The following is a 24,404-nucleotide window of genomic DNA, read 5'->3' as shown; positions in this document are numbered from 1 at the left end:
CATCAACTGACAAACGGGTCAAGAAGATGTGGTTTATCTATACCATGGAATACTACATGGCAATGAGAAAGAATGAAATCTGGCCATGTGTAGCAATGTGATGGAACTAGAGGGTGTTATGCTGAGTGAAATAAGTCAGGCAGAGAAGGACAGATACCGTATGTTTGCACGTATAGGGGGATTAGGAAGAACTTAATGGAGGACCATGGGGGAGGAGAAGGGGAAAAATAGTTGGGGAGAGGGAGGGAGGCAAACCATGAGAGACTCTTGAATGCTGAGAACAAACTGAGGGCTGATGGGGGTGGGGGGGGAGGGGAAGGGAGGTGATGGGCATGGAGGAGGCCACTTGTGGGGATGAGCACTGGATGTTATATGGAAACAAACTTGACAATAAACTATTTTAAAAAATAACTAAACTTAAAAACATTAATAAAAGTGGACATGGAAGGTACAAGCTGGGTGATGCCACTGGATTTCCAGAGTCATATACCAGGTCTAACATATGTCACTTTGCCACCCCTAAGGTTCAGAAGAAGTCCTTTGATTCTGTAAATAGACACAAATGTTCAAAGGAAGGCGCAGCTGACATTTACTGGATATCTGCCATGTGCCAGGCGCTGTGCTGCTAAGTGCCTTCGTGCTCATTCTCACAGTCCCTGATGGGAAGATAGTGTTATGTTCTTCGTAGTTGAAGAAGCAGGTTGAACGCGATTGGCTTGTTCAGGAACACGTGGCTAGTAAGGAGTACACCTGGGAATTGAAACTCTTCCCAAAGACTGTTCTTTTTTTCTTTTTCCTTCCCTTCCCTTCCCTTTTTTTCCCTTCCCTTCCCTTCCCTTCCCTTCTCTTCCCTTCCCTTCCCTTCCCTTCCCTTCCCTTCCCGTCCCGTCCCGTCCCGTCCCGTCCCGTCCCGTCCCGTCCCTTCCCTTCCCTTCCCTCTCCTTTCTCTTTTCCTTTCTCTTTTCTTTTCTCTTTTCTTTTCTTTTTTCTCTTCTTTTCTTTTCGAGAGAAAGCATGTGCAAGTGGGAGAGGCACAGAGAAAGAGAGAGAGAGAGAGAGAGAGAATCCCAAGCAGTCTCCAGGTGAACACAGGGTTCAATCCCATGACCCTGGCTGGGATCATGACCTGAGCCAAAATCAAGAGTTAGATGCTCAACTGACTGAGCCTCCCAGGTGTCCCCCAGAAACTGTTCTTTCTATGATATATCACTGCCTTATGCAATCCTAGACCTTAGAACATCTTATTTGGTTTCTCATATGATGTCAAGTAGAAATATGACCTAAGTCAGTACATTTCAGGTAAAAGGGCACATTGGATTGCTGAAGGCGTTTCATTTTATCTAAAACCGTTTCTGCCATCAGAGGATTCTTACCTATTTTGAGCCCAATCCGTTTCCCTGCGACTTTCACACAGCTACTGGTCATGGTTCTAACTTTAGAGGCCAAGGAGAACAAGTGCCCTTTCTGAGACCCCTCCTGATAGCCTAATGTGTCAGTCAAGGCCTAGGTAGGAAACAGAACCACACAGTAACCTGAACAGGAAAAGTTTAATATAAAGAATTATTAACTAGTAGCAGGTGACTGGTGACTAAGAAGTAAAAACTGTGAAGACAACAGGGACCCCTTCCCCAGGTGACTGTGACATTCACACCCGGTTGGCGAGCATGTGACCATAGCCCACCACATAGAGAAGTGTGCGGGGGTGCACAGGCCCAGTCTGTAGTGATAAGGAACCCACCGCTCCCTTTGGTACCTGCAGAATTCAATAGGAAGCTACCCAGGGTATGTTCTTGAACTTGCTAAGAAACTGTTGAGAGCTTCAGTGAGCTTCCCTGGAACCACCCATGGGGGGCCCTGAGCTGAGTTGCTCTCGGGGGGTCTCTGCGGAACCTGTCGGGAAGCTGCCCCTTGGAGGTGCCACCTACACTTGCTGGGGAGAAGTGCCGCTGCCTATCTGCCTTCTGGCCAAGAACCAAAGGAGCAAAAGTTAAAGAGACACACCGAGACCCAGAAGAAAGGCCCCCTTCCCTCCCAAGTGTCCCTCCAGCAGCCTCTACGGACAAAGCCTAACATCAAGCCAGTTGGCAAAAGGGAAATGTGTACGGGATCTAGTTCTAGTATGAGAAACAGGGTGATGAAGGGTGACATTGGGGCTAGGGGCAATACACAGACAGCTGGCACAGTTGGTTTCTTTAAACATTCCCTAGAAATCCTGGATTCACGTGCCTGCACTGTCCTTGTCACTCTGCCCAAACTGTTTTCCAGTTTGTTGGAACTTTCCCCATGTTATGATACCCAAATCTAAACACAAAAGCTTGCAAAGTGTGGTCCAGGGACCCCTGGACCTCCAGGAGAGTCTTGCAGGGGGTCTGGGAGGCTGAATTTGTCTTCATAATAATAGTAAGTCACCTAAGTCACCTCCCTTTCCCATGCTTAATTCTTTCAGTAAGTGACAGAGGGGTTTTGCAGAGGCTGTGTAACATGGGATAACATCCCTCTAATGGCTAGTGGAATGTGTGCTTGTGTGTTCTTGTGTTTTAAATTTCCCCAGTTTTAATCTCTCAAATAAATAAAGTGTGTGTGTGTGTGTGTGTGTGTGTGTGTAACCCCATATAAAGAAAGCTGCTTTGGGGTTCTCAACGATATATCTATTTTTTTATAATATAACTTATTGTCAAGTTAGCTAACATATAGTATATACGGTGTGCTCTGGGCTTCAGGAGTGGATTCCCCTGATACATCGCTTACATACAACACCCAGTGCTCATCCCAACATGTGCCCTCCTCAGTGCCCGTCACCCATTTCCACCCTCCCCCGACCCCCACCCCAGGATTCTCAACAATTTTTAAGAGGCTGTAGGAATCCTGACACCAAAAAATTTGAGAACCGGTGGTCTAGTAGGTAGGGCTATAACCTCTTGTATTTTAGATGTTACGAGTCACGTTTTATAAGGATTTCGACAGTAGATTTATGCCAAGGTTTTATGTATCTGGAAGAGGGAGTGGGATGCAAACAAAAATAAGGATAACTGCTGGAGAAAACATTGAACTTCATTGTTTTGTCCCAGATCTAGACAAGCATGAGGCGTTCAAGCTGCAATAGATGGTCCACATTCTATTTGGTTTTTGATGCGAAACAGACTTAGATTCAGTCACAGGCCTTCTCATTTATTAGCTCTGTAACTCCTGCCAAATCACTTAATCTCAGCGAGCCTTGCAACTACTGCTACTACTTTGTAAATAATTTCTGCTCCATGGGGTTGTCAGGAGGATTGGATGATGTTGCATCTACAAAGTGTGTGGCATATACTAGTTGCTTAATAAAGGTGCCCCCCTCCGATCCCTGCTTTTTCTTAGAAGGAAATGAGGAGTTGCCTGACACCCTGTAGGTGATGCAGGACTCAGGTCTTCAGTCTCTCCAGTCCTATGCCCATCCACATATTCCACAGGCATTTATTCTGTGCTTCTGCACCAAGAATGAAACCGTAATTAGCTACTATTATGGATTAAAAGGCAGTGGCCCATAGGATCGTTTCTTTAGAGTTTAGTTCAGTCTTTTCCCAAACATGCTTCTTTTGGAGTTGACCACTTTTTAGGCTCTGTGCTTATTTAAGGTCGAATGCCTTCCTTAATTACAGGACCTTCACTTGCACAGGCTTCTTCCAGGCCGCCGGTAGCGTCCCAACAACGTGTGACATGGATACCCTATAAAATATACCTCAGTGAGGCCCTCACCGTACTTCTCTTTAGCATGGTGACTTGGGAGTGGCCACAGGCATCTGGAGCTTCAAGACCCACGCAGGCTAGATCTTTCCACAATTACGCGATGGAGTCTGTGGAAGCAGTGTGATACCTAGCTTTCCTGTTGTCGTTTGACAAACGTTGTGTGAAGAACAGACTACCCTCTGTAAAGAACCCCCAGGTCTGTGGACAAGAGTGCTCTTCCAAAGACATACTAATTTCATGCTGTGCTAAATGCACCATTTTAAAATAAGGAACCCGTGGTTCAATTGCTTCAGTCATTTCAGAGCAGACTGGGAAAAAACGTAAGGCCAGTCATGGATTGGTGTTTCTTCAGTATACTAGAAAATCCCACATAATTGGATCTAGAAATTTGATATTTACTCTGTAAATTGGTCATGATGAGAAAGCAAACCTAGTGAATCAGAGCGAAGGGGCGGTTGAGGGGATGAAGTGCTAAGTTAAGAAGCCTACATCGTTCAGTGAGACTGTTTTGAGGGGTGGATTTTAGCAGCACTGATCTCTGTTTGCGGCTGCACCGCGGAGGCTGGCACATCAGGGCCAACACCTGGAGTGCGTGCTTGTATCTGCTGGCAGAGCAGAGGCACGCTTTGAGCTGGGGTGTACCGGAGATATTTGAGGGAGCTGGAGGACTTCCGGTATTCAACCCTGGGCCCGAGAATGAGACAGAGCGGCCTCGATGCCTCCTCGTGTTGTTGTGATCTGGGGCAAGTCTCTGCTTTTCTGTCTCTCAGTTGTGAGTGGAAGCCGTTTGTGCATTCTGGTTAAGAGAGCACTGAGGATGAGGGGGGTGCGGGCCTGGAGAGGACAGAGCACTTACATATTGTCTAACGGGGCATCTATCAGTGCTCCCCCTTGGACAACTGTACGTGTGGATTGAATGGGAGCTGTGGAAGTTCCGTGGCATTTGTGATGCGGTGCTTTTTCCACTGTCTTCCTCACAGAGGTTAGAAGAGTAATACGTGCCTTGTTTTCTTTCCCCCCAGACTCTCTCTGGCCCAAAATCCGGGTTCCACTAAAAGTTGTGAGGACTGCTGAAAACAAATTGAGTAACCGTTTCTTCCCTTACGACGAAATCGAGACGGAGGCTGTCCTGGCTATCGATGACGATATCATCATGCTGACCTCCGATGAGCTGCAGTTCGGTTATGAGGTAAGGAGGTTTCAGATGGTCTGTCTACACGGCGAATATTTCTTTCCTAACATTGCTTATTTTTCCTAACGAAGAGTATTAGATTTCATGCTCTAAAGTCATAGTTTCTATACCCTAGGAGAGAGTATGTAAGAGCGTGGGTTATGAAGCTGTTCTTCCAGACTCTGGGGAAACCCTATTTTAGAATGACAGCTTTGCCCTCCACTAGTTTTGGGAACTCCCAGGGAGAGTCCCAGGAGATATTTTCAAAAGAGCATCTATAGCATTTAACAAGCACTTAATTGATGTCTCCTTGAATAGCACTTCCCCTGACTCAGCAGCTGGGCGCGGCAACAATAAAAACGCCAGTGAGCCAAGACACTGGGACACTGACAAACAGAAAGCAGACCCTGTTGATGGCTTTCTCTCTGAGGTTTAAGTGCAGGGGTTGGCTGCCTGTCTTTAGGGAGAAGCATGCTCTATCACCGTCCATTCAGTGCAGCTGATGGATTAGGCTGGGTTCAAGGGTTAAGTATGGAGACCAGTAAAGGTCTCCCCAGGGGAAAGTGCCGGAGCCGAGGCCTGGTGAAAAGCAATCGAAATTGATGAGCTCTGTCAGGGAGGATGTGCGTGAGACGCAGGACGGCGGCAGGCAGAGGCCTGCCGTGCGGGGGTGTGACGGCCACATCGGGCTGAAGCGAAACAGAGTGTATGTCAGTTAGCCACGGCGATGCAGGGCAAGTGGTGCACTCTGTCCCCTCTGCCCGTCCTGCCTGTCCTGCCCATTAGAGTTGACTCGGGGTTTGCTGAAGTTGAGGTTCTATTATATGAAGCCATGTTTGGTACTCAGATTCTATTAAATGAATATATATTACGTAATCTATATTTATTATAGAAGTTTATTTTTCTAACCCTGAAGCTAAAAGTGGAATTGAAGAGGAAGAAATAAGAATCTGCCTAACCGTCACCACCACCAAAAATTAAAAGCTCAAGTTTTGTGTGTGTGTGTGTGTGTTTTTTTTTTAAAGTATATGTAGCTCCATTTGAGTGTAAAAGAAATTGTGAACTAGGCTGGTGTGCGACACACTCAGTATAGTTATTGGCCAGTGAAAGGTGTGAGACTGGCTAATAAAACATCATCTTTTTGGGTTTATTCTCATTCACAGAGATGCCTTTTACATGATCACATCTAGGATATTAGATGATTTTTAACACACTCTCATTCCCATTTTTTTAAAAAAACAAATTACCTACTTGTTTCTCTAGCCAACTCATGGCAAAAAAGACCAGGTTTTTTTTCCCAATGTTTTCTCTCTTTGTTGCATATAGTGGCTTCAGACTATATTCCTGTGGGTTTTTTGTGGTAAAGGGAGGTGGATAAAAAGGAACATTTAGAATGATATAGCCAAGATGGACAGAATGTTTCCTCTTCAATATTTTCAGCTGGGCTAAATGAAGTCTAGTGAAGAAAGGTAGACTTGGGGCACCTGGGCGACTCAGTCGGTTGAGCGCCCTACTCTTGATTTTGGCTCAGGTCGTGATCTCACGGTCGCGGAGTGGAGCGTGCTTTAGAGTCTCTCTTTCCCTTTCCCCATCCCACACTCATGTTCTCTCTCTAAAAAAAGAAAGAAAGGTAGACTAAATGTATTCCTTTTGATCTGGAGTTGAAACCTTAAGATCTCATGTATATTGAAGCCTGGGATTTCTTTCAACCTTGAGTTTGTTTCAAGCCTCTTCTGCTCTTTCCTATGATGACCTGTGTTGGATTCCACATCACCTTGAAGGAAATACCTGCCTATCGGAGGAGTGGCAGGCAGGAAAACGCCTCCTCTACATTAATCTGAATCTTCTCTAGATGCCGTAGAAGGTGAACTTTCATAACTACCCTCTGTATTCCAGTGAATGATCTGGGTGTTCTTACATTACTTATGATCTTTTCCCAAACCTGTAAGACAGTTACTGCTTTTCTCATTCTTTACTAAGACTAAGAAAGTTAGATAACTCGTCTACAGTCACACAGCTAATGAGTGGAAGAGTTGGAATTTAAGTTTGTCTACACTATGCTATCTTCCAGGGTTTTTACCCTGTTAGAGACTGTGGGTTCACGAAAGTAGTACAAAGAGCCATGAACATATCACTGTCTCTCCCAGAGTTATCTTGATGCTAAGGCAAACAAACAGGTTTCTCAGGCACCCCTACCATTGGTGCTTTAGGGTGACTTTGTAAAAGTTGTTTCTCTCATCGTAATTAATATAATGGGCAAAGTTAGGATAGCTCTGGGCCCGAATTCCTGATCTTTCACTGACCAGTTAATGACCATGGACAAGTTACTTAATCTCTCTGGATGTTATTTCCTATCTAAAGTGGTAGTATGAGTATCTGCTTCCTTAGGTTACTGTGTACATAGAAAATTCCGTAGTGTCTACCACATGGAAGGAAGATGCTTAGGGACTGCTCCCGCTGTGTGGTGGGCAGCACACTCCGCACTTACACGATACCATGTTGGCGGCTCCTGCAGTTCTTCCTATCATCCCACTCATGATGCGCTGTGGTTCATGGAAAAGGTTGTTGTTTCCATTCTTCTGGGGACATTTCTGCTCTAGAGAGGGTACCTACTTTTGTGTTGAGTCAAAATACAGAAGATGATGGGGCTCCTGAATCCTGTTTTTTATGCCAAAGCCCAGGATTACTTCATGAAGGAATTGGGAGCAAGCCTGACTGATTAAATGAATAAATAAATCCGTTAACAAAAATTTGTGTCCTAGGGGAGTTACATTGGAACCCAGAGCTACTTTCTTGTGCTTAGCGCAGTGCGTTTGGATTATATCTATCTTGTTAATTGCTACTCATCCTTCAGCACTCAGCTCAATTGTTGCTATCTCAGAGAAGCTTTCAGGGAGGTTAGGTTCAGAGCGCTCTACTTCTTTGTAAACAAATAATTAATTGTGAAGTATATTGTTTAATGTCTGCTTTTCTTCTAGAATGTAGGCCCCACAAGGGCAGGAACTATGGCTGTCTTGTTCATTGATATTTCTCTCTGTCTGACCCAGTTTGTTCCATTCACTGGTTACTCAGTAGTATTTGATGAATAAACAAACCTTTATCACCAGCATGCAGGGGAGAGTTATGGAACAAGGTACTGTGGACTGCGTGTCTTTCCACCGTGATCCACAGTCTGGACCCAGCTATTTTGGAAAACAGTTTGGAGTTTCAAATACTAAGCATACGCTTACCATGTGACCACTCCCCCCCGCCCCCATTCTTCATATAGAGATTTACCCTAGATAAATAGGAGCACATGTAGAAACAAATACTTGTACACCAGTATTCATAGCAGTTTTTATTTGTAATAGCTGTAAACTGAAAGAAAAACATGGAACGTCGATCTAATTTGAATGAATAATCATGGTTTATCCATTCGATAGAATACCACTTAGTAATAAATGTGAATGAGCTATGGAGACATACAATACCATGGATGTATTTAATAATAATTATGCTGACGGAATGCAGCAAGATGAAAAAGAACATATATTATGATTACATTGACATAGAATTCTAGAAAATGCAAACTAATTTGTAGTGATTGAAAGATCAGTGGTTGCCACACTTAGGAGTGGGGAGAGTCAAGCTGTGAAGGGTGAGAGGCAGAATAACAAAGGGGCAAACAAGTTTTTAGGGGTTATGGGTATGTTCATCATCTTAACTGGGATGATGATTTCACTGGTGTTTATAGATGTATACTTACCAAATTACACATATCAAGTTCTGCACTTCAAATAGATTTGGTTTATTGTATGTCAAATCTTATTTCCAAAAAGCTGTAGAAAATTATATTCATGCAAAACATAAAAAAATGCTTGAAAAATTGAAGTTAATGTGTGCCAGACATGTTCAATGAAAACTACAAAATGTTCTTGAGAGAAATTGAAGTACAACTGCATATATGGAAAAATGTACCATATGTATACATCCAAAGGTGTAAGTTCTCCCCAAATTGTTCTGTGGATTCAAAGCAACCCCAGTCAAAATCCCAAAAAGCTTTTTTCATTTTTCTCTCTTTTTTTTTTAATTGAAATTGACAAGGTTGTTCTAAAATTGAAATGGAAATATAGTAGACCAGAAACAGCCAAATCAATTTTGGGAAGCAGAACAAAGTTTCAGGACTACCTCATTTTAAGAATTATTATAAAGCTACAGTAATAAAGACACTGTGGTATTGTTGGCAACTTAGACATCTACATCAATGAAACATAATAAATGAGTCCAGAAGTAGAGCACACATGTACATCAGTTAATTTTCGACAAAGGACCCAATAGACTCTGTTCAATAGAGATAGGAGAGTCTTTTCACTAAATGGTCCTAGAATAATGTGATATCCTTATGTCAAAGAAAAAAAAAACATGACCCTCATCTCACGCTGTATATAAAAATTTAACTATTGGCCATCTGGATGTCCTCTTTGGAGAAGTGTCTGTTCATATCTTCTGCCCATTTCTTCACTGTATTATTTGTTTTTTGGGTGTGGAGTTTGATGAGTTCCTTATAGATTTTGGATACTAGCCCTTTATCTGATGTGTCATTTGCAACTATCTTTTCCCATTCTGTTGGTTGCCTATTAGTTTTATGGACTGTTTCCTTTGCCCTGCAGAAGCTTTTTATCTTGTAAGGTCCCAGTAGTTCATTTTTGCTCTTGATTCCCTTGCCTTTGGGGATGTGTCAAGTAAGAAATTGCTGCAGTTGAGGTCAAGGAGGTATCTTCCTGCTTTCTCTTCTAGAGTTTTGATGGTTTCCTGTCTCACATTCAGGTCCTTTATCCATTTTGAGTTTGTTTTGGTATATGGTGTGAGAAAATGATCTAGTTTCATTCTTCTGCATGTTGCTGTCCAGTTCTCCCAGCACCATCTGTTAAAGAGGCTGTTTTTTTTCTATTGGATACTCTTTCCCGCTTTGTCAAAGATTAGTTGACCATACATTTGTGGGTTCAGTTCTGAGTTCTCTATTGTATTCCATTGGTCTATGTGTCTGTTTTTGTGCCAATACCATACTGTCTTGATGATGACAGTTTTGTAGTAGAGGCTAAAGTCTGGGATGGTGATGCCTCCCATTTTGGTTTTCTTCTTCAATATTACTTTGGCTATTCGGGGTCTTTTGTGGTTCCATTCAAATTTTAGGATAGTTTGTTCTAGTTTTGAGAAGAATGCTGGTGCAGTTTTGATTGGGATTGTATTGAAATGTGTAGATTGCTTAGGGTAGTAATGACATTTTAACTATATTTATTCTTCCAATCCATGAGCATGGAATGTTTTTCCATTTCTTTGTGTCATCTTCAATTTCCTTCATAAGTTTTCTATAGTTTTCATCATACAGATCTCCTATATCTTTGGTTAGGCTTATTCCTAGGTATTTTATGGTTTTTTGTGCAACTGCAAATGGGATCAGTTTCTTGATTTCTCTTTCTGTTGCTTCATTGTTGGGGTATAAAAATGCAACCAATTTCTGTCCATTGATTTTATACCCTGCAACTTTGCTGAATTCATGGATCAGTTCTAGTAGGCTTCTGGTGGAGTCTGTCGGGTTTTCTATGTAGAGTATCATGTCGTCTGCGAAAAGTGAAAGTTTGACTTCTTCTTTGCCAATTCTGATGCCTTTTATTTCCTTTTGTTGTCTGATGGCTGATGCTAGGACTTCCAGCACTATGCTAAACAACAGTGGTTGAGAGTGGACATTCCTGTCATGTTCCTGATCTCAGGGGGAAAGCTCTCAGTTTTTCCCTGTTGAGGATGATGTTAGCTGAGGGCTTCTCATAGATGACTTTTATGATGTTTAAGTAAGTTCCTTCTATCCCGACTTTCTGGAGGGTCTTTATTAAGAAGGGATGCTGTATTTTGTCAAATGCTTTTTCTGCATCTATCGACAGGATCATACGGTTTTTATCTTTTCTTTTGTTAATGTGATGTATCACATTGATTGATTTGTGAATATTGTATCAGCCCAGTAACGCTGGAATGAATCCCACTTGGTCATGGTGGGTATTTCTTTATATGTGCTGTTGAATTCGATTTGCAAGTATCTTGTTGAGGGTTTTTGCATCCGTATTCATCAAGGATATTGGCCTGTAGTTCTCTTTTTTTGCTGGGTCTCTGTCTGGCGTGGGAATCAAAGTGATGCTGGCTTCGTAAAATGAGTCTGCAAGTTTTCCTTTGATTTCTATTTTTTGGAATAGCTTGAGAAGAATGGGTATTAATTCTGTTTTAAATGTCTGGTAGAATTCTCCAGGGAAGCCATCTGGCCCAGGGCTCTTATTTGTTGGGAGATTTTTGACAACTGATTTGATTTCCTCACCAACAGACACATGAAACAATGCTCAGCATCCCTCATCATAAGGGAATGCAAATCAAAACCACACTGAGATACCACCTCATTCTTGTCAGAGTGGCTAAAATGACCAAATCAGAGGACTCTGGATGCTGGCGAGGATGTAGAGAAATGGGCACCCTCCTACATAGTTGGTGGGAATGTAAACTGGTGCAACCCCTCTGGAAAACAGTGTGGAGGTTTCTCAAAAAATTAACAATAGAACTCCCCTATGACCCAGCTGTAGCACTGCTAGGAATTTACCCAAGGGATACAGGAGTGCTGATGCATAGGGGCACATGGACCCCAGTGTTCATAGCAGCACTCTCAACAACAGCCAAAACATGGAAAGAACCTAAGTGTCCATCAACTGATGAATGGATCAAGAAGATGTGGTATATTTATACAATGGAATACTATATCGCAATGAGAAAGAATGAAATCTGCCCATTTGTTGCAACATGGATGGAACTAGAGGGTGTTTTGCTGAGTGAAATAAGTCAGGCAGAGAAGGACAGATACCATATGTTTGCACATATAGGTGGATTAGGAGGAAGCTAACAGAGGACCATGAGGGAGAAGAAGGGGAAAAATAGTTGGGGAGAGGGAGGGAGGCAAACCACGAGAGACTCTTGAATGCTGAGAACAAACTGAGGGCTGATGGGGGGGGAAGGGGAATGGGGGTGATAGGCATGGAGGAGGCCACTTGTGGGGATGAGCACTGGGTGTTATATGTAAACCAACTTGGCAATAGACTATTTAAGAAAAAAAATTTAATCATCAGTGTAAGAACTAAAATTACAGAACTTCTTAAAGCAGAAGAGAAAATCGTAGTGTATCTAAGCTAAGCAGTTCTTCTTAAATAGAGAACAAGTAGCATGACTTATAAAAGAAACCAAATGGATAGGTTGGACTTCCTCAAAATTACAACACTTGGTAAGTTACTTCTAAGAAAATAAAAAGGAAAGTCCTATATTGGTAAAAATATTTTCAAAACATGTATGTGGTAAAGAACTTGTATCCAAAATATATAAAGAGCTTTCACAACTCAAGAAGACAAAGAAGTCAGTTAAAAAAAAAAAAAAAAGGGCAAAAGATCAGGGCAGTTACTTCACAAAGAAAGATAAGATATGTAGATGTAAAGTAACATAGGAAAAAATCCTCCACATCATAGTCATTAGAGCAACTCTAAACTAAAAGCACAGTGAGTTACCACTACATACTCACTAGAATGACTAAAAAAAAATTAAAAGACCGAGAATGCTGTGTGTTGATGAGTTCATGGAGCAACTAGAACTGTCACATGTTATTGGTAAATATGCAAGCAAGTACAACTAATTTGGAAAACAGTTTAGCAGGTTCTCATGAAGTTAAACGTACACTTTTCATATGATGCAGCTTCCAAAAGAAATAAACATATATGTCTTTACACAAAGACTTGTACTCGATGTTTATAGCCTTATTCATAAGATCCCAAACTGTAGATATCAGCTGGCAAATGGAGGAATATGTTGTGGAATATCTATGTACTGGAATCCTCCTCAGCAAGAAAAAGAAATAAACTACTGACGTATGTAGCAACATGGAAAAGTCCCAATCATTATGCGAAGTGAACAAAGCCAGATGCCAAAGAGCACTTCCTATATGTGTTGTCCATGTATGTGACGTTCTAGAGTAGAAAAAAATATATTGCCAGGGGTAATGGATGGGATTGATGAGAAAAGAACAATATGGAACTTTTCAGACAATAGAAATGTTCTGTAGTTCGGTTGTGATGGTGGTTTTATGACTATATACACTTGTCAAACACACTTAAAATTGGTGATTTTATAATAAGTATATTTCAAAGCTGAAAAAAATTTGTAAGATGCAACGAAAGTGGTTCTTAGAGGAAATTTATAACATTAAGTGCTAGAATTAGGACAGCAGAAAGGTCTAAAAGCAACACCTCAAGTTTGTTCCAACTTTAATGACTTTGAAAAAGAAGAGTAAATTAAACCCAAAGCAAGTAGAAGGAAAGAGTAGAATACATGCTAGTGATGAAGTAGAAAACAAACCAACAGAGAAAATTTACAGATACAGAAATAGACCTTTTGAAAAAATTAACAAAATTGAGAGACCCCTAGCCAGAACACTCAAAAAAAAAAAAAAAAAAAAAAAAAGAACAGGAATTATCATTGTCAGAAATGAAAAGGAATTAAAGAAGGATTGATATTAATCCTATAGACATTAAAAAAATACTAAGAGAATATTATTAAAATATATATGAAAGTAAGAAATCTTTGGAATATGCATATACTTCTCTATTAAAAAACTNAAAAAAAAAAAAAAGAGAGAACAGGAATTATCATTGTCAGAAATGAAAAGGAATTAAAGAAGGATTGATATTAAGGATCCTATAGACATTAAAAGAATACTAAGAGAATATTATTAAAATATATATGAAAGTAAGAAATCTTTGGAATATGCATATACTTCTCTATTAAAAAACTTAAGTTGTTATCAAAATCTTCCTACAAAGAAAACTCCAGGCCCAGATGGTTTTACTGGTGATTTCTTGAGAATAAAGTTGTTGGAAAGAAAATTAGAAAGTAAAGAATAAAGAAAATTAGAGATAATCTAGCTTGCTCACTTATGGGTAAGGCTCATTTATAAGCTATATATGAAGCCCTTAAGTGGCTTGCCCAGTGTCACTCAGTAATTGGCACTAATAGGTCTTAAACTCATTTTAGTGGTATTTTCACCATACCATGTCACCCGTAAAGATTTCATTATATAACTGGGCTTAGAGAGAAAACCAATTACAGTATATGTAATTATAATGATGATTATATAGCTGTTCTTATTTTTGGCTGTGTACTATTCAGACCAATTTATTGGAATCTCCCTGTGGTGAAGATAAAAACACCTGAACATTTTCTTTGTTATCCTAATATTCACAAACAAGAATCCATATCAGCCAGGAAAACAGAATCCATACTAGTTGTTTCAATAGAATGGATTTAATATGAAAATTTCTAATACAGGGTATTAGAGAGCTTGAGAGAGCAAAAGGGAACCCTGAAAGTATGAAGAGATGGTAATTCCAGGACACGAGAAACAAAGGAAAGGAGGGAAGTGGTTGGTTCATTAGAACCCACATACTGGAAGGAGAGCCCTCCCCTTCCCCAGTGCTGGGCCTTAGACCTTTGCAAAGGGCCACTGGCTGGCTTTTGCTCGTAGTTCAGAGAGCAAAGAAGTAGCATCCCAGCCAGAGAGTGCAGGGAAGATTAAGGAAAGGAGGAAGGTGAAAAAGGGATTCTCTAAATCTGTGTTTGAAGTCCTGGGGGCACTTTCACAGCTTCCTTCAAAGCAGCCCATGCATGGAACTAATTAGAATCAACACAAGAAAAGCTTTCAAATAATGAACAGTGGTTTAGAATACCAACCAGGTTTCAAGAATTAGCGTCGGGGTAACACCCAAGTTGGGCAGACTAGAGGAGCACTATCAAGTCTTTGAAAACTGAATTGTTACTCAATCACAAAGATGGGTCAGGGCATACATTCTGAATAAATTGTTCAGGATACAATTCAAAATTACTCATCATTTCCAGAATCAGGAAAATTGCAACTTTTATGAGATGCCAACACTAAGTCAACAGATGCCAACACCAAGATGACCCAAATATTGGAATTATTTGACAAGGATTTTAAAACCACTGTCATAAAAGAAGAATTTATAAGCACTTATGAGCACTATTGAAACAAATGGAAAAATAGAAAGTTGCAACAAAGAAACAGAGATACAAAGAACAACCAAATGGGAATTTCAGAACTGAAAATTAAGAACCCGAAATTTAAAATTCACTGATGGGCTTAGTAGAGGAATGAAGATAACAGGATAAAAATCAGAGACCCTGAAGATAAATCGGTAGGAATTATCCCATCTGAACAACAGAGAGAACGTACATTGGAAAAAAATGAACAGAGCCTCAGGGACTTGTGGGACAATCACAAAAGATATATTTGTGTCATCAGAGTCCCAGAAGAAGAGAAAAGAAAGAATGTGGTGAGAGAATATTAGAAGAAATAATGACTGAAAACTTCCAGAGTTTGGCACAAGACATTAAACTTACAGATTCAAGAAACCAAAGAAGCCAGAGACATCCAAAGGGTAAGTTGTATAAATGTACATACATTGTACAAACTGAATAAATGGTGCAAATAGTAATTGGAGAAGGAGACAAAGAAATTGGTACCCACACTCACAAGGAAGGGAGAAAGTCTGCAGAGCTACAGCTCTCTGCACCTATAGCTTGGTCGTGAGAGCATAGTCGATATTTATAGCTTTGTCCTTAGGCTGCCCGCCCTGCATTCTCCTCACACTCTGTACAGACTTTACACTCTGTAGTCATAGATGTAATGAACTTATGAGGCCAATTAGGTAAGATGAGTTATCTTGGTGCTTTTAATTTATTTTTTAAGTTTTTATTTAACTTCCAGTTAGCACACAGTGTAATATTATTTTCAGGTATACAGTGTAGTCATTTCACAGTTCTGTAAAACACCCAGCGCTCCTAATCCCCATCACCTACTTAACCCATCCTTGCACCCACGACCCTCCAGTAACTATCAGTTTATTCTCTACAGTTAAACTTTCCATTTTAATATAATTATCCCTCTGCTTGTTCTTCTCTAAAATAGGCATCTCCAATTCTCCCAATATTTTTCTCCCAAAGCCTTTCTCATTTCTGCAGTAAATTCACTACCCTCGTTTAAATTTTTTAAAAAAGTTTAAAGACGGTATTTAATATGCGAGAACCAAAGAGAAACCATGCAATAGACCCTTCTAACTGTGGCTCGAAAGAATGTTTTGAGAAATCTGGAGAGACAGAAGCATCTCCCCCGTTGGGAATTTTTCACAGAGAGGAAGCCAGCAGTCTTTCCAGTATCTAGAGTAGTTTCACTAGTGCTGCAGGGGGCAGGGGACTAGACTGGATGGCTTCCTGAGATCCCTTTGGGTGTAAGGAATCTGACCGATAAAAAGTACAGGCAAACCAGTATGGTGAGCTTGCATGTGGAAGAGCATCAAACGTCTGCGCCTTTATATGGAGTGACAGACCCCTTCGCTTCCCTGTGAAATGTGGCAAGCTGGCACGGGTTTCACAAATGTGAGGGCACTTGGCGGCCTTTTAACTCTTCTGATAGAGGGTCGGAAGCATTGATGTGCAGAGACCATTTTGGAGAGAAGGGCTCCAGGCTTGCTTGAGGAACTAGAGCAGAGACCAAAGGGCAGCTCACAGGCTGCACGCGTCCCAACGTAGGAGAGGGAAGCGTGGGGCTATCGTAAGAGGGGAGAGACAGTGGATCTAGTGGATCTAGTGGATCTAGAAGCCCTTTCCAGAAGATGGCTCACTAGAGCACAGCTTGGTAACGTTAACCGTATCTCCTGAGGTGCGGAGACTGGTGGAGAGGGTGAGGATCGCCATGTACCTGGTGACCCTTCACTGTACCCCGGCTGGTAGGCTGTTTCAAAGAAATGCAGTGCCTGAACATGGAGGGACCTTAGGGCTCATCCTGTCACCTGATGCTTTATTGCCAAGGGAACTGAGGTGCCGAGAGGCACAGTGACTTCTTTAAGGTGTGACACGGACATGGATGGTCGCCTGCAGGTACAGCACAGCAGATCCTGGGCACGGGGCCAGGCCGTGTACGAGAGCCCTCTCTTCTCCCAGTGGCAGCGAGTTGAGCTCACAGACGTTTGGATTCGGGACCTAATACTGGGGATCATTATTTATTTAATTGGAAGAAAGCACAGGGGTCACTTGCCTGTTTATGTGGGTCACACTCCCTGTCGGAGTGCAGAGATTTGGGGAATGTTACGTTCCCTCTCCAGCCCTGCAGTCAGGAGCTGAAGAATGCTCTTCTCTGGCCCTGTGTGTTTCTGACTTGTTTGACAAGCTCTAGTGAGCTACCAGATGTGGAAATTCTTTTCAGCCTGGATAATTTATTTATCTGTTTATGTATTTTACCAGGAAAGTATCTATTGAGTTCTTGATACTCATTTGCAAGGAACCCCTGGGGGAGCAGTAGCAGTGTCTAGTGTTACTTGAGTGTGTGATTCCCCCCCCCCCCCCCAAGTCTGTCTGCTTTTATTTCAGACCTAAAGAGCTGGGAAATAAAATGCAACTTGTTCCTCCTCCCCTCCCCCGCCTTTAAGAGTGTTTCAAACATGTGGCAGAAAATGAGCCAGGCAGACTTGGCTGAATGTATGAGCCTGTGAATTTATTTTTCCTTTCATACTTTGATCCTCATTTCCAACCATAAAAATTATTAGTAGCACTTAAGTGCTGAACATTTTTCACCTGAGAGATGTGAAACGCTCTTGGCTAATAACACTGGTTATAAAGTCAGTACTTCATGTGTGGATGGGAACTGCTGTAGAGCGGCTGTGTGTTGTTAGGCACACAAAATGCCGATGCCTTCCTCTCACTGGCTGGGTATACTGTAGGTGGCAGAGGCTGGTTGAACCTCTTGGGTGCTAATAAATTTTGAGAATTTAGTTGTATCATTCTGTTGGGGTAATATCATTACTCCCTGGGGTAATGGCAAGTACATACTCCCAAAGAATCATGGCAAGACAGCAAGGTAGCATAGAATGCCTACTTGTTCTCTGGAGAACATACAACCACCTCTGAGTGGGCTCCTGGTCTAGGAAGAACTGAGAGGAAAGGCACCAAGGGGAGAGTGAGTTTGGTGTGTGTGCTCGCACGGGGTCGGTGAGAAGCAGATTGACCTGAGGAGGGTGGAAGTTGTGTGTGCATTAACAACGGAAGCCAGCTTGGTTAGGCAGCGTAGGGCCAGCTGAAAAGCTCAAGATGGTAAAAAGAGGTATTGTAGGTTTGTGGGAATGTCTGGGCCAAAGCAGTCAGCTCACAGGATGAATTTGAAACGAATTCACTGTCGCTAAGGACAACAAAGGCCAGGTGGATAGAGGTGGACAGTCTATAGACTTAATGTTCAAATGGATCAAAGAACCAAAGAGAAGGAAAAGACGGGCTATCCCGTAGCTCGTATGTCATTTGTGATGAGGGAGCTTGGCTAATTGAAGAATTCCAGAGTTGAGGCTCTGTATCACAGTTATGTTTGAAACAGAATTAGTAAAATTTGGAGATATTTATATATTCATCCAGAAAGAGCACACAGATGGTATCATCTGTGATGCTAAGTAAACTATCCCACCTTTTCTCTCCTGGCTAGAGGAGCTGAGAGGTGAAGACAACCTGTCAGGGCGTAGAGTTCACAGTAACCTCTAGCAGATTATTTAGAGAGAGAGAGACTATTTCTGGCCTGTTTGTTTCTCTCCAAGCTTTCTGCCAGTGAAAGGGCCACAGACACCGGCCCTGGGGAACAAATAAATGTAAAATAAGTGTTGGACTGAGTCTAAAGATCGTTTCTCATAGACTTGTGGTTATGATCCTTTCAATAGGTTCCCCGTTCTCCTCCATGGATGTGCCCAGATCCCTACATCTGAAGATGTGCTCAGGTCTGCTGAGATCCCAGGGGGCTGACTCCAGAGGAGTTTTCCTGGATGGCACGTGGAACTCACCCTGCTGTGGGCTCTAGTGCATGCTTACCCTTTGGGTTCATCTAGGGCACCAAGAAACTCAGTTTTGAAACAGCCAAGATGGATTTAAAAAAAAGAGAGAGAGCGCATCCCTAACGGAGGGCCCAGAATGCAAGGGACACCTGTGCAGTGGGCGGATAATCTAACTCCTGGAACCTTCTTGGCCTTGGGAAAGAACCAGCACCATAGATTCTCGTTCTTTGACTTCTTGGTTGACTCAGATCCTTGAGCGTTCACAGCATCTGACCTAGTGGGGACTGAGAGATTCCAGTAGTTCCTCCTCTTCTCTAGGTGATGGACTGTGCACATGGCCACCAGGACCAGGATTCACTGTGAGCTGGGCCCACTTTTGGCAGGCACAAAGCCAAACCGGGCAGCATTTGTGCTGCATCTGACACTCAAGCTAGAGCCGAAGTGGAGCTTCTTAGAATTGTACGTTTCTTAGGTCCTGTGCTGTGCCCTCCTCATCAGTTACTGGAGAAGCAGATGGCTGTAAGCCCTTTGGGCCGTGTGTAGTATGTCTGAGTAAGTGACAGTACGTTTCCTGAGCCGGGCCGTAATACTACTACGGTGGTGAATATTCAAAAAGACATCTGTCCGTCTTTCCTTCTGTGTTTCAATTTTCCTATGGCCCCCAAAGAGTGGGCATTATAGAAGCCGCTGTCTTCAGAAGAGGCCTAGGCCAGACGGCTCATTTGGGTGACTGTCCATGCCCAGAAGGTGTAGTCAGAGCCTCCCTCAGACCAGACCCCTGGAAGACTGTGGCTCTTTCTTAGAGTGTTCTGTCCCTGGGGTGTTCTTAGTGCTGCGGGCTCCGTTTTCAGCCTGGAAGAGGACCCCGAGGAATCTGTTAGGTCTGGGCTATCTCCAGCTTGTGCTGATTTACACCCGGGGCTCCTGGGAGCCAGGGAAGCCATGCCTGTGGGCCACTGCTGCAGCCAGAGCTGCTGAAAGAGGAGCCGAAGCCGCGGCCGGTAGCCCACCGAGGTGCTGAGAGGAGCTGCGCTCAAGTTTGACCTCTCAGAGCTCTTCTAAGGCGTCCAGTCCCCACTGGAGAATAAGTCAAACAAATGTTAAGGAAAGGAAATCGAATATGTGTGCTGAACGTTGGAGTAACATCTGAGCGTTTTAAAAGAGTGCCCAGTTGGGAATTACAATCGAGTGACACTTTTTTCTTCCCCACTGAGCAAATTAAAATGACAAGCTCAGAATTTATTTACCTAGCCATTAATGAAACGTCAAATGTTCCCTGTCCCAAAGAGGGGGGAGTGTGCTGCCTGCTGGCACACCTTCCCACTGAGGTGTCCCCTCCTTACCGACTTGCATCCCAGATAAGGCAGGTGAGTCGGTTTCATTAGATTCATTTTCCCTAAACGCTTATTCTGTGCGGGGCAGTACTGGGGCTCCTCTGACCTTGCCACGCACCCCACCGCCCCCCAGCATCCCTCCCGTCGGCGGCACCAGCGGGCCCACCTGGCCTTGTGGCTCCTTGCCTCAAAGCGTTGATGCTTATAATGTGGGATCATTATTTTAAAGAGGTGTTGGTACCCTTGATGGTTTAAAGAACCCATACTTTACCTCCCCCCATTCAAAAAGAGATATTTGCAGTGATGTTCCAACTTGAAGGGATCCATATGTTTGAGGGTTATTGTTCCAAAAGCTGCCTGTTGGCTCGTTGGGATTGATTACAGGCATTGGCTGCTCCAGGAATTCAGAGCTTCAGAATTTGGCTTATGATTTGGGTATATGGGGAATTTGTCTTGCATGGGCTGCTTATCAGCCTTGATTTTGATAGAGTTGCTTAAGGGAGGCGTGGGGGCGGGGCTTGGCACAGGGCCAGGGGAAGCCTTAGCAGCATCCAGGCTATGAGTGTCCCCAGCGTCTGTAGCTTTCCAAAGAAAATTCAATATTGTTCCCCAGTGTGGACCTGCATCCTTCTCTGCCGGTGATAAACCTGCTTGCAAAATCATGAATTGGAGACAGTGGTTGTTGATTGCTGCTGCCTTAAACCTAGCAATTCCACATTTTGGAAGAATAAAAAGAAAGCAAGCTTAAGGGATCAGAGTAGTCCCCTGACTTTAGAACGGTCATGACTGGGAACAATGGGTCTTTAGAAAGCAAGGCTGTTTATAGCTCCCCTCTCAGATCAGATTTGTGTCTTGGTGCTCGAAAATTGGTGCCTAGGGTTCATGTTAATTGTGCTTGTGGTACGTTTGCTACTCTCTGTTGACGGGTTTAGATAAGGCACTGGCAACCTCAGTTTCTAGGTTCCCAACCAGCCTTTGAGTTGGATGGAAGATGTGAGGGTTGGGGAGAGGTCCTGATCACATGACACTCTGCCCGCTTCTCACAGCCAGGCCCCTGATTATACCCACGGCCTAGATCTCTGAGACTGGATCGAAAAGCTCCCCTGATATAGAGCAATCCGTTCAGGCACGATTGTGTCTGCCCTGTTTACTGTTCTGTGCCTAGTGCTTGTCACCTAGTGGGTGCTCAGGAAATACTTATTGACTGAAAGAGTCAACGTACTGTGTTTGGACATGAATTTTCTGTAACATATAGTTTCTATGAGTAAAATTTCTTGTTGTTCAAAGTTAAATGATGCCCTATTCTGTATTCAGTGAGAGAATCCAAGTAGAGGTCTTACTTGCCAGCCCACTCATAAACACTTAGCAAAGAGTAGTTTTGTACTCATTACTTACCTGGTTGAGAGCAGTGGGAATCTCAACCTACACTTTGTAGTTCTCTTAAGATGAAATCCATGAAGTCTTTTCCTTATTCCCTGGCCCCACCCCAAACCCAGAAGTACTCTTCCCATCCTCTTAACTCATTTTGTGCTTTTTCCTGCATCCTTGCTTCCTTTCATGTCTAGCTTTTGATGCATATGTCATTAGCTTTTCTAAATGGTAAGGTCCTTAATAACAAGATACATGCTTTATTTTTATATTCCTCCTTTGAATTATAAGACAGTCCCTAAAAATTATGCTGAGTGAAAAAAGCCAATCCCAAAAGGTTGTATATTATGTGATTCCATTTATATAACCTTCTTGAAATTGTAAAACTATACAGTGGAGAACAATCAGTGGTTGCTAGTGGTCGGAGGGGAGGGTGCATATAAAAGATCAGGTGGAGAAAGCTTAGTATCTTAACTGTGTCCATGTCGATATCATGCTGTGATATCACACTGTAATTTCGAGATGTTGCCATTGGGGGAAACAGCACACAGGATCTGTGTTCATTACATCTTACAACTGCTTTCGAATTTGCAATTATCTGAAAATATTTAATTAAAAACATAGTGGGGGCTTAGTAAGTATCTGTGAATGGAATGCATAAATGAATTTACAAATAGGAATACCCCTATCTCTCTAACCCTAAACTTTGTGATTTTAGCTTGTTGTTGGATTGCCTTTCTAGAACTTGATATTATGATTAATATTCTTACGGTAGATGGAATGGATCTAAATTTTTTTTAAAAATGCTGTTGAGGACATCTTTTGTTTTGACAGTTTGGACTTTAAAAAAATTTTTTTAATGTTTATTTATTATTGAGAGACAGAGCATGAGTCGGGGAGGGGCAGAGAGAAAGGGAGACCCAGAACCTGAAGCAGGCTTCAGGCTCTAAGCTGTCAGCACAGAGCCCGATGCAGAGCTCAAACTCACTGACCATGTGATCATGCCCTGAGCCGATGTCAGATACTTAACCGACTGAGCCATCCAAGCTCCCCAACAGTTTGGACTTTATTTTAGTTTTTGCTTTTCATTATAAGCCACCCCAAGTCATTTTTTGGAATGCATGGGCTGTAAATAAATAATTTGTAAGATTCCCTCAGTTGCTTGATTCCCCAGCAGGAGGTTGTGGGGTTCAAGCAGACATGTGAGGAGGGCATTATGCTGAAGCAACTCCTGCATAATTCGTTGGGAACCACAGTGATGCCTCAGCCAGGATGCCAGAGTTCATGGTCAGTGCTACTTCTTCCCTCTATACAGTGAGAGGAAAACAAAGTTTGGCCAGTTTTGCAGTAGTATCCCTGATTGCAGCGATGGAAGTCACCAGGGCAGTGTCTTGAAGTAAGGAGAGTTCTGCCTTGCTGGACAGAGCTCATGTCATGGTCCCCTGTCTTTTAGATTGAGCCTCACCAAAATCACCTGGATATTCTGAAGCCTCAATAATAGTTATCTATAAAAACTAAAGTCTCCATTTCCACTCGTGCAGGGTTTAAAAATTTTTTAAATGTTTTATTTATTTGTGAGAGAGAGAGAGAGTGTGTGAGCAGGGGAGGGTCAGAGAGAGAGGGAGACACAAAATCCAAAGCAGGCTCCAGGCTCTGAGCTGTCAGCACAGAGCCTGACGCGGGGCTCAAACCCACAAACCACTAGATCATGACCTGAGCCGAAGCTGGACGCTCAACCGACTGAGCCACCCAGGCTCCCGCCCCCCCACCCCCACCCCCCACCACTCGTGCAGGATTTAAAGAGAGTAACCATTTGACTTAGGATCACTTTTCTTCTTTTAACTTCATTAAACAATCCCCTGGGACCAGACTAGAAAGAGTATCCCCCGCCCCCCAGAGCTGAGGTTATGGAAATAAAATTGATTTCATGTTCAGTGTGTCCTGAGGAGTATGAGAGTGGAAAACCCACCACCTGGTCCTGACCCATCCCCTACCTCTTCTGTCCCCTCAAACTCACCTCTTTCCTTTTCTGTGTTATTCTCTCTCAGGAGATTCATTTCCTCGTGAAAAACAGTAGTGGAGCTTAATCTTTGATTCAGCTGCTTTGTGCTTGTATTGCCTTCTCTGCCCAAGCCTCACAGATGTGACCAGCTTCCAGCAGGCCTGCGATGTCATCTGCACGGTCCCACTCATTCGCTGCACAGCTGATGGGAGTTCCTTCTTTTCATGGTGTGAGCATGTGGCTTTCCTTGCTAAATGGGAACCACATTCATGAAGAGCCTTCGGCTTTTAGAGGACGAATACCAAGGGGGAGCACAGGGTTTTGTGGGTTTTGCCACCTCCTCTCCCTGCCCTGCTCCAGTCTCAGCATGGTTGGCACGCGTGCGTGACTCTTTCTTTGTCTGCACCTGCGAAGAACACCGACACGGAACGCCGTCCCAGACAGCGCCAACTGTCTGTCTCCCAAGCCCAGCGCCGAGCTTGGTGAGATGAGGCACTTTTCGCCTCAGAAGAGTGGGAAATCCTGCGCCTTCAGCGCAGATGCCCAGGCTGGGAGTTAGGCTCCAGTTTGGGCTCGAGCTGACAGTGTAACGTTGCGAGGGCTGCTTCTTCTCCAACTCTGTTTTCTCATCTGGGCAGTGAGGGAGCTGCTCTGAGTGAGCTCTGCCTTCCAGATAGTCTCTGGTTGCAGATCTCTAGGGGCAGGGGTCAGCAGCTCAGACTGCCAAAGGGTGAGTCTTCTTACCACGCACAGAAGGTACCTGGTTGTGCCATTAGATGATAGGGTACAGATAAGGGTGAGGAGAATGTGTTAAAGCCACCTTCTCCAGCAGTGTCTTCTTATTATGGTTACCGTTGAGGGATTAAATA

At 43.0% G+C, this 24,404-nt stretch overlaps 1 protein-coding gene and 1 long non-coding RNA gene across 4 annotated transcripts in view; both read left to right on the top strand.

The window, feature by feature from the left end:
* The window catches only part of EXT2 (exostosin glycosyltransferase 2), a 148,368-nt gene that overhangs the window by 105,754 nt on the left and 18,210 nt on the right, over positions 1-24,404 (top strand). For all 3 annotated transcript variants that reach the window (XM_039226826.1, XM_039226825.1, XM_039226824.1), the window contains exon 10: positions 4,749-4,915. In XM_039226826.1, the coding sequence (XP_039082757.1) occupies positions 4,749-4,915 (167 nt within the window). The remainder of the gene's footprint in view (positions 1-4,748; positions 4,916-24,404) is intronic.
* LOC120228464 lies at positions 15,289-20,260 on the top strand. Its single transcript, XR_005527505.1, has 2 exons — positions 15,289-15,405; positions 18,721-20,260. It is a non-coding gene; the product is annotated as an uncharacterized LOC120228464 (long non-coding RNA).

Source organism: Hyaena hyaena, unplaced genomic scaffold (assembly GCF_003009895.1).
Source record: "Hyaena hyaena isolate Hyena2069 unplaced genomic scaffold, ASM300989v1 scaffold_23, whole genome shotgun sequence".
Classification (NCBI taxonomy): Eukaryota; Metazoa; Chordata; class Mammalia; order Carnivora; family Hyaenidae; genus Hyaena; species Hyaena hyaena.
This window is presented reverse-complemented; position numbering and strand designations above follow the sequence as displayed.